Source organism: Stegodyphus dumicola, chromosome 2 (genome assembly GCF_044657685.1).
Source record: "Stegodyphus dumicola isolate Sdum_Otavi_A_Nest chromosome 2, ASM4465768v1".
Classification (NCBI taxonomy): domain Eukaryota; kingdom Metazoa; phylum Arthropoda; class Arachnida; order Araneae; family Eresidae; genus Stegodyphus; species Stegodyphus dumicola.
In genome coordinates this window covers 38,250,637-38,268,303 of record NC_140769.1, presented here as the reverse complement: position 1 = coordinate 38,268,303, position 17,667 = coordinate 38,250,637, and the positions used below count along the sequence as shown (strand labels likewise).

General features: G+C 32.6%; 1 protein-coding gene across 6 annotated transcripts in view; it reads right to left on the bottom strand.

The window, feature by feature from the left end:
* ClpX (Caseinolytic protease chaperone subunit) overlaps positions 1-17,667 on the bottom strand; it is a 67,427-nt gene that overhangs the window by 38,844 nt on the left and 10,916 nt on the right. For all 6 annotated transcript variants that reach the window (XR_015039407.1, XR_015039406.1, XM_035351255.2 and 3 more), the window contains exons 3-4: positions 3,823-4,068; positions 3,177-3,328 (exon numbers count right to left, since the gene is read on the bottom strand). Coding sequence is in view for 4 of the 6 variants with exons in the window: in XM_035351255.2 (XP_035207146.1) it covers positions 3,177-3,328; positions 3,823-4,068 (398 nt within the window). In the remaining 2 variants the exon portion in view is untranslated. The remainder of the gene's footprint in view (positions 1-3,176; positions 3,329-3,822; positions 4,069-17,667) is intronic.

Sequence of the window (17,667 nt, the reverse complement as noted above, 5' to 3'; positions counted from 1 at the left end):
TGATCAAATACAAAATGAAGGATCCAGATCATATGCAGAAGTAGTCAAAATAAATAAAGCTCCAACTAAGAGACAACCGCCAACACTTCTTATTATCCCAAAGACTCAAATTATAAATCGTGAATTAAAAGATAATTTAGAAAAATACAATCCAGTTTCCAAAATTTGTGTAAAAATTCAAAAAATTTCACATATCCGAAAAGGTGGTATCACGGTTTCATGCAATACCAAAGAAGAAATATTCAAGATTAACTCCATATTAGAAAACAATGAAAAAATCACTGATATAGTTTCTCTCAAAATACCATCCAAAAGAAATGTACAATAAACAATCTACCTAAAAATACTGGTCCAGAAGATGTCACTGAAGTAATTAAATAAGCAACTTATTTGGAAAAGAACAAATTCAAACCCTCTTTTAAAATAAATGACAAAAGAAACAATGGAAAAAAATTGGTAATTGAATGCTCTCCTCTAGCCTTCAAAATACTAATGAAGCAAAATATTATCAACCACGCCTGAAGAAGTCACAAACTCGCAGAATTTTTTGGTTCACATTGATGCTTCACATGTAGACTTTACCCATTCAGTTAGAAACTGCAAGCACGGAATTTATTGTGCATTCTGTGACGGCAATCACAATATAAGAGAATGCCAAGCAGAAAGTCCATCATGTATAAACTGCAAACTCCATAATGATGCTAATAATATGGATCTTAATGCATATCACCCTGCTTATGCACCAGACTGTCCAATATACCAAAAAGTGACTAAAGTAATTACAAGAACCGAATATGACATCTTAGATTACATTCATCCTTACAATCAACAAGTTAAAATCACTTCTTTACCTTAGTTCACCAAAACAATATAATTATGTTGTCGACAATACTATCTTAAATGTATGTATATCCACTAAGAACAAATGCTTCACAAGAAAGACTGCAGAAAAATATTAGAAAGATTACTACAATACTGATATAAATGTATTTATGCTGCAAAATAAACTGATGAAATCTATTGCATGAACTAAAGCTAAATTATAACTTATATAAATCTATTGTGATAATTTATTAGGTCTTGTACTTTACACTATCAAGTGAAAACATTTACATTAAACAAAATGTGATATATGCACTTAACTAACTTAAAGAACTCGACATAAACTTATGATGTGAAATGAAAACATCTCAAATAATAGAAATGGAATCATATAATAAACTACAAATCAAGATACTATTATGAACTCTTATAATCATGGCTGTTGGTCTACTATTATTATATCTATCAGTACTATTTTAATTACATCTAATGGTTACGATACCAATCAAAGTCAGTGTCAGTGTCAGTGTACTGTTATAAATTATACACTAACTTTGAAAATTATACATGATCATGTCATTGTCTATTAATCTGTTGATTATGATACTAATAATAATGACAATGAACTATTGTGAACTATTGCAAATGTTGACTATTAATCTGAAGCCTGATGGATTTGATAATTCTGCTGAATAGACGTAAACTATACCAATTACTAACAATTGGAAACTGTTTACCTAGTTATGGAGTTATTTATTATTAACTATTAAGAACTATTATAAATACTAATTTATAAGAACTAAATGCCAGTGAATTATTTTAATTGTTCTTGATTATGGCACCAATAATTTTGCAAATAAACTATTTTGAACTACTAAGAATTGCTTACCAGTATCTTATGGAAGTACTATTGTGAACTATATATAAATTATGTATGAACTATATGGCAGTGAACTATTTGTGAACTGCCATATAGTTCATACATTTACTTTAAACTTTTATGAACTATTAAAATTATACACTATTGGGAATTATTGGGATCAGTGAGCTATATGTCACTGATCTGTTAAATATATGGACAGTGTTCTTTTTTAATATATATATATTGAATTACTATACTAAACTAAACTGAATTATACATTACATTATATATTTAATTGATGAGACACTGAATTGTACTGTTTATTAAGTACTGCACTGATTGATTTGAAATCTGGGGACTATACCAACTATGACGTGATAACTATATAGTCCCGGAATTATATTGTATTTGATTGCATCAATTATATTATACCTAATATATATGTATTGCTGCCACCAAGACCAAATTGTACAAGTAAAAACTGAATATGTATCCAAAGCATGTAAGTGCGATGGCACCACCCGTTAAATGTTATGTACATTTGCATATATTTTTGAAATTTTAATAAATGTCCTGAGGTCCATGGAAGGTCTCGGGACTGTCGGTGTGAGGTGAAATAAATGTTTTGAGCCATGACAGCTCAGTGAGCCCTGTGATCTTTTGGGCTTTCTCTAGATCGATTGCAAATGAAACCATATTATCTGATACCTAAAGGTGCAACATCTGAAACCTAAAGATCTGCCCTGTCAATTATCTTTCTGTGAGACACTTCTGATATGCATGGAAGATGACGCATTTTCAAAAAAGTTAGTATAGTGATGAATCAACTTTTCACATTTCTGGATTTTTATAAATAAGCATAACGTGAGAATAATGTGTTTTGTGCAATATCCCATGAAATTATCTACAGTACGTTCTTTTTTTCTGAAACCAAAGTGATGGGAATAATGTACCTCGATATGCTCAAATTATGGCTTCTGCTAGCTAAAAGATATGCTTAGCTTTATTCTGCAGCAGGATGGTGTACCACTTATCACAACAGTGGATTTGTCACATATCTACAGCAGATTAACTTGGCCACCACAATGTCCAGATCTCACCCCATGCTATTTTTTCCTGTGGAGTTTCGTAAAAGATCCTTTGTAATGCCTACAGGTTCAACGACCATGACTGATTTGAAAGCACATATCACAGCTACTATCGCCAGCATCGATACAGACATGCTGCACAAGAGTTTGGCAAGAATTACATTGGAGACTTGATGTATGTCATACAACAAAAGAAGCACATATCGAACATCCGTGAGAAGTACACTCAAAACTTGCTTATATTACCTCTGCATATAAGTACATTTTTAATGAATACATGTATTACATTTTGCATCGTGTACGTATGGAATTAAGGCATTCGTTTTGACTTACCCTGTATTTTCTTTAGATCTTTAAACCGGTATCTACTTTTTAAACTTCAATGCAAAATATACTTTACGAACCTTTTTTGGTGGTGGTGGAGGACGTCGCTGCAGATTAGCTCGTTCCCCAGAACTTTGGTGACGACTCTCTTTTACTGTTTTTTTTGTATCCACATCAGATAAAATGATAAAAAAGTGTTGACAATTGTCACATTTTACGAATCTACTGGAGGCTACATATGAAGAAACAGATATTGTATAACTGACTTTTAAAAATTAAAAATTTAAAAAAAAATTAATTAAAAAATCCAATTTTAACTCAGGGAAAAGATTAAATATTCAGAACATTTAATTACTAGAATTGCATATTATTGTCTGAGGTACACAAGTATATACAGATTATTTTTAAAGTAAAATTTTAATTCTAGTTGCATGTTTTCATAAATTAAGATAATAGTTAGCATGATACAATATTTTCACATAAGGTAACTTAAAAACTTACATAAAAAAGAATATAATAATTTATATAATTAATTCATATGTAATTAAAAGAACAGTATATTTAAAAGAACAGTTCAATTTCATGAACAATGATTTTCAACCTAACAAATACAAATAATCATTAAGTTATAATGCAAGAAAAAGCAGAATTAGTTAAATTTTGTCATATCTAACTGCAAACCAATGAAATACAATGCACACATATATCAATAAAACAGAAACTTACTAACAAATGTTTCAACATGACTACAAGTTGTACCACATTTTGGGCACCTCAACTGACCATCTCGGCCACCGCCATCATTTCCTTTTGAGGATGATTTCCTTCCATTTTCATTACGACCTTTAACAGAATCACCATCATCAGATGAACTCCCAGGATGGCACAACATGCTCGAGAATGAAATGTAGCGCATTGATTTATAATTAACCTTTGTTTTACACTGATAATTATTTAGAAGTTTTGCTACATCTGAAAGTAAATGCAAAAGTAAAATTAGGGTGAAAAAGAATATAAAGAGGCATTGATTAACAAAACGATTGATAATAAATATTTTTAAAGTTTTCTATATCAAAATATCGTACTTCAAGAACAACAGCATAAAACAAATAAATTATGTAGCACAAAAAATAAAATCATCATAAAATTTGCAGATACCATCAGAAATCTCTGACTTGATTAAATGTGGTAGCAAATAAGTTAAAGATAATTAGTAAAACCAAACTTCTTAATTTCTTAACAAAAAATAAGAAAAAAACAGAATAATCAATATGAATTTAATAAGAAAGGACAAAAACATAATATATTATAAAAGCGGTTCTCAACCTTTTGACTAACACATACTATCTAAACAAAAACTGGAGAATTTTAGTACCATCACTACATTTACCAATGATTATTTTCCAATTTCTGAAAAGAAATTATGCACACATAAAAAATGTTAGATTAAAAATTGATTACCATTTTAATTATCAAAATTTAAGTTATAATATTTTAATTCTAACATTTAGAATGAAATTTGAGCCTGTTTAAGAGAGAACAGTTTCTTTATGTCTGGTCTTATTTCACTTAGTTGTAAGTGTAAATTAGGATCCACTTTTGATTTTGCTCTACATTTACTTTTCAAATATAACATGGAAGAAAATCCTCGTCCACACAAATACGTTGTGTAAAAAGGCAATAAAAACTTAATAGCTTTATTTGAAATGTCTTTGAATTCTCTTTTTCGGTTCATACAAAAGTTAACAAGTGTGTTATTTTTTAAATCTTCAGTTACAGTTCGGTCACAGTAAGTTTCTATTACAGTACAAAGTCGTAATCCAGATGTCCATTATCCGCAATGATCTAAAATCCGGACCTCAAAGCCACAAACTTTTTTTTTTTTTGTATGCTTTACGCTTGCGCATAATGTGTTTATGCATCCACGTTTAATATATAACGGACGGTATAAGCTAAACTAAAATGATCTTTACTCTGAAAACCTTATTAAAATTACATGGCATTTCAGTTAATGCTGCAGATTGCACTGTTCCTTAATCTTCTAATTGGATCCGGCTTATTATTTTTTGCAGACTGTTAGAGCAATTTTATAAAAATTAAGCTTGAACTTTCTATTATGTCAAAAAGAGTTTCCAATTCTGGAGCTGCCAAAGGATTTACAAAGCGTAAGCATGTTTCGATGTCCATCAAACAAAAATTGGTATTGCTGCAAAAAATGGATAAAGGCATATCTGTCTGAAAATTATGCGAGGAGTATGACATTGGAAAGTCAACTGTATATGAAAGTCAACTGGGTACAACTCTAATATACGCCCTAATTTCACCAAATGTGGCGATATGTGTTCTGCGCTGGTTTCTGGCGCGATTGCGTGTTCTATCGCAACCCTGTTGACGTTGAAAAAATCTTTCGCTGAAGCTCGTTGGTCGCCTCTGTGTCTGAGAAGATGGGAGGGAAAGATAAAATGGCAGTTGTTGAATTGAAGTTCGGCAAAAGGAAATATCATTGTGGCTATCTGTTGAGGGGTAGTGAATATTTGGAACTGTGGAAAGAGGGTCTGGGAGATTATTTTTAATGGCAGTGCATGATAGAAGTAGGGATTTGTAATTTTATTTATTTGTGAACCATAGTATAAATTTTCTGGATAGTGTGTCTGGCTGTCATGTAAATACGATAGTGATTACGTGGCGGCATGAAATTTACATTTCTGCTATTCGAAAACGCATTAATTCATGGTAAGTGCATTTTATTTTATCCTTTCTTCCTTAGTATTTTGTAGAATGTTATGTTCATTGGTTCTTCAGTATGAATTTCTGTCGTTATTGTTGTTTTTTTAAATTGTTTGAAATTTATTTTAGTTTACTTTGTTGTATAGTGTCTAGACTGTACAATTCGTAGATGTTTTTTAAAGTTGAAACAGAACGCTGTGTACATGGTATTATTTGAAATTTATTGTTGTTATGTTATTTTATTAAAGCGAGGAGTGCGTAGATCGTAGATTCCTTCCTTGCCTAAATTGTGCAATTCGTAGAATTTTTTTTTTTAAGTTTAAACAGGATGTTGTGTACATGGTATTCTTTGAAATTTATTGTTGTTATGTTAATTTATTAAAGCGAGGTCTGCATAGTTTGTAGATTCGTTCGTTGCCAATTCGTAGATGTTTTTTTAAGTTAAAACATGTCGCTGTGTACATGGATTCTTGTCAAATATTTTTGGTTAGAAACTTTACGTTTTTGCTATCTAAATTTTTTGTTTTTGTTTCGGATTTTTAGCTAAATTGTGTGTTCAAAACGTAGTTTTTGCATGTGCGAAAACCGCGTTTTTGGAGACATTTTAGGCTAAAAGCTCAAAATGTAAACAAAAAATTTAGATAGTAATATGGCAGCGTGAAGCGAGAAATTTGGCGACTTGAGGGCGCATATCAGAGTAGTTCCGTCAACTGTCATAAGCAAAAAGAAAAAGGAACTTTTTAAATTTTTTTGTGGATTCCGACACCCCACTTGCAATGAACAACAGGAAAAGGGTTCGTTATGCTGAAAGTGACGATCATGACAAAGTGATAATTGAATGGCATCGCAGCGAAGGCGTACAATTGACGAGTCCAATGCTAATGGCTCAAGCCAAAATATTTCATGAAGAAATGAACTTAAACATTGAGTGCACATATTCAACAGGTTGGTTAACCAAATTAAAAAATCGCCATGGTATAAGACAATTAAAAATTTCAAGTGAAAAAGCTTCAGCTAATACTGAAGCTGCTGAACAATTTGCAGATGAATTCATTGAACTCATTATCTCCAGAACAAATTTACAACGCTGATGAAACTGGTCTTTTCTGGCAATTTGTAACACGAAATACCTTGGCAACCTCAACAAAAAAGGCTCCGACTGGTGTCAAAGATTCCAAAGTGAGACTAACAATTTTAGCATGCACAAATGCTGCAGGAATGCACAAGTGCAAGCTTTTCGTAATCGGAAAACGTGCACGAACTCGAGCATTTAAAGAAGTAATGAATTTCCCCGTTATATATCGTGCAAATAAAACAGGATGGATGACACAAGCATTGATGAATGATTGGTTTGAAAATCATTTTATACCCGAGGCTCGGCGACTTTTGAATTCGGTTGGTTTACCTGATGACTCAAAAATAGTCCTGATTGTTGACAACTGTTCGGTGCATACTTCACTTAAGTTTTAGTGAAAAATAATGTATCCATATTATTCTTCCCTTCAAATTGTACACCTATCATTCAGCCCACGGATATGTGAATAGTGCACGTGCTGAAATGCAAATATAGCATTTTTTAAATCTATGTTAAATTTCTTGACCAATGGCAAGACTATTCAAGACTTTTTCAAATTTTTTAGCATAAAATCTGGTGTGTGGAGCATCACAAGATAGTGGGAAGATGGGTCTCCAGATACATTAAAAAATGCTTGGCATAATTTATGGCCAGCTACCATATTTCATGATAAGGACGATGAAGATGATAGCCGCGAATTTGAAGATTTTCGGACATCGCAAACTAGAGGTGAAATTTTCCAGTTATTGGATTTTGTAAAGAAATCTGCAGAAGCGGTAATAAATGAAGATGATATAACAGAAGTTTTTCATTGTGACGACAATGCCCTAATCATCAATAAATTAACGGATGGCGAAATCTGTCGTGTGGTTCTAGATCACGAAAATACTGCTTCCGATAGTAAAGAAAATGACAGAGAGGTTATTGAAAACGAAAAAATTTCGATTGACAAGTTAGTCGGTATTCTCGATACAGCAATTACAGGACTTGAACACTATAACTTTGTAACTGAACAAGAAATTATGTCTGTTTATAGAATTAAAGAGAACGTACTAGCAAAAAAAATAAAGCAACTTAAACAACTTACATTGAAAGAAATGTTTAAATAAAGTAAACAAATAAATATTAAGCTCTTTGTTTGTAAATTTTGATACCCTTTAGATCATAATTGCTCTTTATTTCATAAATTACGGTTTCATATTTTTAATTGTATAATTTCTGCAGGCCATCTTATCAGATTTAAATTGATGATCTATAATCCGGAAAAACCCCTAATCGGGAATTGCCTAAGTCCCGACGAGTCTGGATAACGGACTTTGTACTGTAATGATTCTTTTTCTTCACGAGATAAAATTTCAGGTACATTTGAACAAAATGAATTTCTAATCCAATTTTCTTTTTCATAATCCTAGGGAAAATACATGTTGAAATTATTTATCAATAAAAAACAATTATTTTTAATGTCGGATGCTAATTCTCTTATTTTCAAATTATTTTCTGTTATAAAACTTTCTAAAAGAGGTAAAAAGCTTAAAATATTTTTATCCAATCCTTTGATTATTAGCTCGAGTTTATTTTATCATTGCCTTTATTTTATCTCTAATGGTAAACAAATTAACACTTTGTTCTTGCAATCATAAATTTAGTTCATTTAACTTTTCAAAATTATCAGCTAAATATGCTAAATATGCCAACTATAAATCACTAAATAAACATTTTTGCAATTCAACTTTTAAATCACAGAGGAAATTTTGCATTTCTGATCTATAATCCGTTAATATAAGTTCAAAAAAACGATTTAAAACTTTGTAAATATTTTATGAATTTTCACAGATCGATTCAAAACAATTTTTAGGTTTTCAAGGATTGTTTTGGCTACTAAAGCTTCATGATGGATAGAGCAGTGAGTAAATTTAGTTTCAGGTGCGAATTTCTTTATTTCAGAATGTTTTCCTGTTAATGCCTGAGCTCTGTCACTGCTTATGGCACTGCACTTATTCTAAGGAATATCATTCTCAAATATAAAATCATTTTTATATCTAAATTTCACTTGCAATTGCTGTATCATGAAGAGGTTCACAAAATAAATACTCTTCGGCATTTCGTTTATCTTCTTTAAAATGCATGTAAACTACAGTAGACTCCCGATTATCCGTGCCTGCCGCACAAAGGTGTTTTTTTTTTTTTTTTTTTTTTTTTTTTTAATACAAGCATAAAGCAAAGAAAATAAAAATGTTCACAAAACTGAGTGAAACGTTAAATTTGCTAACATCATGTTTATTTATAGCGAAAATATCCCAGGCCTTCTCGGAACCTTCTCCTCTGATGAGTAAGTGATTTCTTACTCACCCTTGCAGTGCCCGCTCATCCGCCCTCTCTCGTCTTAATCTTACTGACACATCCACTTCCTCCCACTCGCGATTGTTATTTTAAGCCTGATAGTGTTTGCGAACCGGTCGGAGTTAATTTCTTATCTTTTATTGCGATCAGTGCTTGTGCTTTTAGGTTTTGTGTTTTTCGTTACCAATTTAAAATGTCAGGAAAACAAAAGAAGGTTGCGTTGACGATTGCGCAAAAACTAGGATTAATTTCCAAAGCAGCAAACGGCATTACAAGGCAGCAGATGGAATTGGATTACGAAATCACGGAAACAACAGTGAGTGACATTCTAAAGCAAAAAGACAAACTGGTGAACTTTGCATCAATGTCGGACAGTGCTTCCGCAATGAAAACGTGAAAAACTATGAAGGGTTCTACCTTTGATGAGCTAGAACGGCACTGACAGAGTGGTTAGCTCAAGTTAGAAAAGAGGGTACTAATGTAGATGGTCCTATCATTGCGGCGAAGGCAAGAACCTTTTTTGACTTCTTAGGGTTGAAAGGAAATTTTGATGCGTCTTCTGGCTGGTTAACTCGTTTTAAGCAGCGACATGGAATTCGTGAAATTGGACTTCATGGGGAGAAACTTAGTGGTGACCAACAAGCAGACGACGATTTCCACCATGAATTTGAAGAATTTTGTTTTAAAAGAGGAGCTTTCTTTTGAACAAATTTACAATGCCGGCGAATCGGGATGTTTGTGGAAATGTCTTCCCACTCGTAATATAGCATTTGAAAGTGAAAGTAAAGCGGCAGGTCATAAAAGCAGCAAGGAAAGGATCACTATCATGTCTTGCAATAACGCTAGCGGTGGACACAAACTTAAATTTGTTGTCACTGAAAAGTAAAAAAAATCGAGATCTTTCAAAGGCACAAGGATAGAAAATTTGCCCGTTGGTTGATTACTTTAACCAAAAAAAAAAAAAAAAAAAAAAAAAAAAATGGATGGATGAGCAGAAACATTTTTCAAGAATGTTTCGAAAAAATCTTTGTTCTTCAAGTGCGTAAACATCACACTTAAATCGGAAAATCTGCCTGAAAAAGCTGTGCTATTGATTGACAACGCACCTTTTCAGAAACAAGCATGCTAAAGTCTTCTGATGGACAAATTTTTGCAAAATTTTCCCCCCAAACGTTACTGCGCTAATCCAACCCATGGACCAAGGAGTCATTGCAACAATGAAGAAAACATACTGAACCTAGCTGCTAATGACCAAAATTGAAGAAGGTTATGATCTAAAAGAGTTTTGTAAACACTACACAATCTTGGACAGCATCTACAAAATTGCATCTGCATGGAACTCAGTGAAACCATCAATCCTCATAAAATCATGGAGAAAACTCATGCCTAATGTTGAAGCCAACAACAACCTAACCCCTTTCAGTTGTGAAGAAGAGAATGAAGATGTAGACACGCCATCGGGAACTCTTGCTGATATGGTGAAAACAGTTCCGGGTGGTAAGAACGTCGATGCTGAAAACATTAACGAGTGGTTGGAGTGTGACGTCAACGAACCTGGCTTCGAACGCTTGACAGATGACGAAATTGTGAAGAAAGCAAGGGGAGAGACTGAGAATGAAGGACAGCAAAGTTAAGGCGAAAAAGAGCACACTGTGCAGATGCGGAAGACTCATGAAGCGGCTTTGCAACAAGTCGACAGACTGCTGAGCCATTTGGAAGAACAAGACGACGCGGAGCTGGCCGAGAAATTTATGCTACGAAAAATGCAATCTCGGATCAAGAGAAAATGCTTCCAAAGCAATAAGCAAACACAAATGACTGATTTCTTCAAAAAGGTGTAAAGTTTTACAGTTATGCTTTTGTAATTACGTAATACATTATAGTATTAAAACAGTACATATGTATTAATTTTTCTGTGTATCCTTGACGCCTCTCGTAAGTACAAAGCACTTTTCTGTTTTCATTAACAAAATGCATTTTAGGTTAGTTTTGAATGATATACTAAAATATTAAGCGTTAGTTAAACATTTCCTGCTGTTTATTTTACGTTTTATTGTACGTAAAACAATTTTTCAAAATTGGAATGACTGTTTTTTCTTTTGCTGTACCCATTTTTAGATTTTTTCGGATTATCCGTGATTTTTGTTATCCCCGATGGCCGCGCCACCCAATTCCGCGGATAATCGTGAGTGTACTGTAATAATTAAACAAAACTCATAACATCAGTACCTTCATCCAATTCCAATGTGAAATACTCACAGTGTTTTATTTTTTGAATAAGTGTCTCTTTTATGGAATTTGCCTTTTTTTTTCTTTTTTTTTTTTTTTTTTTGTATAAATGTCTCTTTTATGGAATTTGCCATTTCATGTATTAATCGACTGAATCATTTGATGACAGAATATTATTCAGTTCATTAGCTGCTTTTCCACTGAATAATGTTAAAACAATATCTTTAGCTGCAGGTAATATAAAGTTTTCTCCAATAGTGAGAGTCTGCCCTGTATTGGCAATTTTTAGGCTTACTAGGTAACTAGCTTCCAAAGCTTTTTCACTTGATATAACAAAACTGTTCATTACTTGTTTACTATTTTTGAACTCCAATAAATATTCTTCAGGTTTATCCTTTAAATTGGCATGCTTAGATTCAATGTCTTTTAAGAAACAATGGCTTCGTATTTTAATTGGATAACAGTTCACCATAAACAACACACTAAGGTTGAGGGTCCATTTCATCCCCATTCTAAGTAAACCCAAATGATAAATAACTTTCATTATATTTTCGATAATCAATTTTTCTTTTCTTTTCAATATTCTTAATGCTAATAGATTATCCTGGATCCATCAAATATGAATCATACCTTTTCTGCTAAGTCAATCCTAGCAATTTTTCCATTTTGAAAACTTAGGTGTGTTTTATTATTTTTTCACAAATATTTAAATGCACAATATGTTACGAGTTCTTCAAAAACAAATAACGATATTCTTGAATCTTGTATAAAAGTAAGGAATACAAAGCAATAGGAAGACAAAATACTTGTTAGAGACAGCAAATCGATGTAAAAAATTATTCTCATTGAAAATAGAGCAATACGAGCCCAGAAATAGCGGTGACATAAAATGCAGACATGCTAATAAATCTATCAATTCTAAAAAAATTAATGAGATACTTATATCTTTTTATAGGAACTTATTTCTATTTACTACAGTTAAAAGTCATTAATCCGGACTCGTCGAGACTTCGGCAATTCCAGATTATCGATTTCTCCAGATTATAGATCATCAGTTTAAATCTGGTAAGATGGCATGCAGAAATCATAAAATTAAAACTATGAAACCATAATTTATGAAATAAAGAACAATTATAATCTAAAGATTATCAAAATTTACAAAAAAAAAAAAAAAAAAAAAAAAAAAAGCTAAATATTTATTTCTTTACTTCATTAAACATTTCTTTCAATGTAAGTTGTTTAAGTTGCTTCGTTTTATGTGATAATACTTTCTCTTTAATTCTATAATCAGACATAATTTCTTCTTCAGTTACAAAGTTCCGCTGGGTAAAATCCTAGTATACGGTGCCTTGGCGCAATTTTGAAAATTATCGCCAACACCAAAAATGATCATACTATACACTACATACTATGTGTGTATATACATAATATATACTATATATAACTATATATATTCTCTGAATGACCCGTTTACTACTCATCATATATGTCCCGTTTTTACAGCTCTTCATAAAGTCACCAAAAGCAGCCAAATCCCGTGTGCACCGGATACTAGGATTAAACCTTCCGCTGTTCAAGTCCTATAATTGCTGTGTCGAGAATACCAACTAATTTGTCAAACGACATTTTTTCGTTTTCAATAACCTCTGTGTCACTTTCTTCACTATCGGAAGCGAATTATAATGAGGAGGAATTTGATTTAAATCATATCAAAGACGGAGTACATCGAGATGAAATATTACATTTAGTAAGAAATTATAAGCCAAATAAAATAAAAACATCTGCCCTGGAGATATGGATAGTGCTGACAGATCAACTTCCAATTAATTGCGCGCCGCGGCGTTCCCCCCCCCCATCTCTAACCATTCCGAAATCTGTTTATCAAAACAGATTTCGGAATGGTTAGAGATGTGCCTTTATCCATTTTTTGCAGCAATTCCACTTTTTGTTTAATGGACTTCGAAACATACTTTCGCTTTGTAGATCCTTTACATATTAGTAAATATATACAGTGAAACCTCGTTACAACAATATTTTAGGGACCAAATAAATATATTGTTGTAGAGAGGCATATTGTTATATCAAGGGCCCACATATTTTGAGCATTTAATAAGAGTTTTTTTTTATTATTAGTTTAAGGTGCATAACATACTACTTTTAAGTCTATATTTAGAAGAAATTAATTTGTAAAATACTAATAATAGTGGTTTAAATACTAAAAAAATAAATAAATAAGATAAATTCAGAAAATAAGCACAGAAATATTCACATACCTGAAAACACTTTTTATTGTAAATAATCCAATATTTTTGTTTGTTTATTGATTTTTTTTTAACTGTTAAGTTCACCAATACTGTATGCATTGAGTCTAGTGCACGAAAATGTTCCTTTGTCGACGGAAGGCTTGAAAAAAATGTCCGTAGAGAATTCACAGATTGAAGAGTTTCCTGGGATGACAATAAGGACTGTGATGGACCTGTATTATCATCATCATCAATATCATCATCATCTTCATCATTGTTTCCTATCTCATCAGTAATTTCAGAGAGAATATCTTCATCAGTAACTCCTGCGAAAACCATAATATCATCATCTGCTGTTAAATAGTCTTCTATACTAATTCCAAACTTTTTACCGCTTGTTTCCTCAAGTTGGGATACGGATTTTTTGATGTGCAAAACACATTCTTGATCATCTGAGAGATCATTGTCTATGGAATTTCATCATTATCAGATTTCTTATCTTCCATAACACAAAGACAGGCCTTTTTCCAGCAATTCCAAATGGTTTTTTCTGTTACTTCCTACCAACTTCCAGCAATATTGTCACACGCTTCCTTGACATTTACAGCTTTGAAAGGGTCTTCTACTTTATTTTCAAAGTTTACAAGTATGGAGTCAACCAACCGTTTTCTGTAATATCCTTTGAAGCACTTAATTATGCCCATATCAAGAGGCTGTAAAATTGAAGTGCAATTGGCAGGGAAAAAAGCGATTTCGATATTTTGTAGCTTTGGAAATGACGTGTGAGCACCGCAGTTATCTATCAACAAAATGATTTTTTTCTTTCTCTTCTTCATTTCATTGTCTAACATCTGTAACCATTCGGAAAAAAATTTAGACGTCATCCAAGCCTTCTTATTTGCTTTATACTCCACGGGAAGACTTTTCACGTTCTTAAAGCACCTTGGCTTCAATGATTTACCAATGACGAAAGGTTGTATTCTATGCATTCCTGTGCTATTTGTACATAGAAGAACAGTCAGTCTCTGCTTTGATTTCTTCCCTCCATAACACTTTTCACCCTTGAATGCCAATGTTCAATCAGGTAGGAGTTGGAAAAACAGCCCAGCTTCATCTGCATTATAAATGTCTTCTGGAGCATACTTTTCTAAGATTTCTTTCATCTTGTTTTGCCGCCATTCATTTGCATCGTTTATCAGGGCTGACTTTTTCTCTCCGTGAACTTCTTGGAAAGTTATTCCATGACGATCTCGAAAACGCATTAACCAACCATTGCTAGCTTTGAAAGGTTCGTTCCCTAGCATTGCTGCAAATTTCCGTGCTTTTGCACATAATAAAGGTCCATTTATTGGGACATTTGTTGCTCTCATCTCTTGAAACCATTTTAAAACAGCAGCATCAATGTTTTCATTTGTCGCAACTTTCAGTCGTTTTCGCTCTAGGTTAATTTCATTTGAAGTTACAGCATCTTCGATTTGCTTTCTCTTCTTTAGGAACGTTGCAACTGGAAATAGCGATAATCCATGTTTCTTAGCTGCATCAATCTGCTTCATTCCCTCATCAATATCATTGATAACGTTCAGTTTATCTCAAAAAGATAGCTCGAAAAGTTGCTTTCGCCCTGCCATCTTAAGGAACAATTTCGCGTGAAAGAAAGAAAAGTTTAAACCAAATGTTTCGCGTAGACCTCAAAATCGTTAAAGACTATAAAACAACCTTTGAACTCACTTTTCAGTACGTCACTTAACAACACCCCGCCTCCATCTCCCCCTGTTCCTCTAACAAATGGCACTTGTTCTGTGACAAGGTGACCAGACGGGTCTAGATGTCCTTAAACCTTATCAGAATTCCAAAGCTTACTGGGAAATGAGACTAGGCATACATTTACACTTCACCCCCTTCACCCACTCCAATTTCCAAAAGGGTGGTCTTCATCTGTTTTGAAATCTGAACAATAGCTATTTATTCAGGGATAAGTTGAATATCCACAATGAGTCTTAATAGACGGAAAAATAACAAAAGAAAATGAAAAAAAAAAAAGCATTTGAAAATCAAAATATTATTATAAAGGGAGAAAATAATACTGAAATTTAGATTGAAAAAATCGTTTTACAGAGATTTATTGTTCTAGAGAATATAGCAATACTGAGGGGAGATTAACATTAGTTTATATGCAAAATCACCGGGACCACAAAACATTATTGTAGTAGAGGGAGTTATTGTTGCATTGGGTATCGTTATAGCGAGAGTTTACTGTATTGGAAATTCTATTTGACATAATCATAAGTTCAAGCTTACTTTTATAAAATTGCTCTAACAGTCTGCAAAAAATAATAAGCCGGATCCATTTCGAAGATTAAGGAACAACACATTCTGCAACATTAACTGAATTCGATAATTTTAGCTTAGCTTATACCGTCTGTTATACATTAAACGCGCATACGTAAACGTATTATGCGCATGCGCACACGCGTATTCGCAGCCGTAAAGGTCTTACGCGCATGCGTCAAGAAAGTTTGTAGCTTTGAGGTCCGGATTATGGGTGTCCGAATTAACGACTTTTGACTGTATTAAATACAACATCCATTTCTATTGCTCCTTTTAAAAACCTTATAAATGACAAATTTTGTTATGTCTATGGCTAAAAAAAATGTGAAAATAAAAATGGATTAGCTTGCTAAATTCTATGAGCTGCTACTGAACTTGAACAAAGCTCATATCGCATAAATTTACGAGTCTTGGAGAAAAAATTTAAACAGGATGTTGGGGTATTTAATTTTTGAATAGTTAAAAATACTTTGTTTCTTTGCGTACCACCTATTTTTCTTATGTGTACCACCAGTGGTACGCATATCACCAGTTGAGAATCACTGCATCATAATACGAAATTAAGGGAAGAAAAACCTTGGTAGAGGCATCCAAACTATGTTATATATAGAAGCACTACTCCCCACCACCTCCCAAAAAATCTCTACTTCCTGACAATGTGGTACTAAAAACATTTAGAATCAAATGAGAAAATTCTTCCCAGGACAGCAAGCAGAAATTAATGCATGCAAAATAATCAACTAGCACTACAGTCCAAGGGCTACTGTAATTGTACTGCTATATGTTCCATATTATTTCTTTAAAAGAAACACGTAAACACACAAGAAAGGGCTCTCTAGCATTATAACCTGATGGAAAAACTATTAAAAATATCATTTTTAGCGCACAAAAAAAGGAATTTAGAGAAAAGTAAACATTTTGCAAATTAAAAAATAACAAAAATACACCAAAAAGGTGTAGAAAGAAAGATACTTGATTTCATCTTAATATTTGATAGTTAAATGATATTTCTAACATGACAAAGGTACCTTTTCTGTAGCATTTTATTTAATTTTCATAATAGATCTCCGTTGCTATTAAATTTAAAAATACAATTTATTGAATCAGGTAACTGATACTTATTAGACTTAAGGAAATCTAACTCAGCATCTAGACAAAATGTAGCAAGCAGTGGAAGACCTATAATACTCAGCATCAACAACAGAATAGAATAATACTTTGAGACAAGATTGAAAGGGAATCTGAAAATGTTGTTCCATGGTGACTTTTTCTTTGTTAATGTACATTCAAAATGTTCCTTCCTTATAAATAGCCGTACTTTTCTTTTTTTTAATTATAAAAACAATTCAAAATATGAAAATTATTTTTGTTTTCTAAAACAAGTACTACAAAGAATTAGTGGTATTTAGTTATCAATTGCCACAATCTAGTTTTCTTAATCTTTCCTGCAATTAAGGTGACAACCGTGATCAACCTCCTTATTATGCATGAGGGCCACATTGTTCACAGAATGTTCACATTCCATTGTTCACAGAATTCCTCAAAAAGAAATTATAACCACTCATCTTGCTACACCACTACAGTCTCAATCCCACAACGCAGATGTTTAAACTGAACTCTCTCTTATGC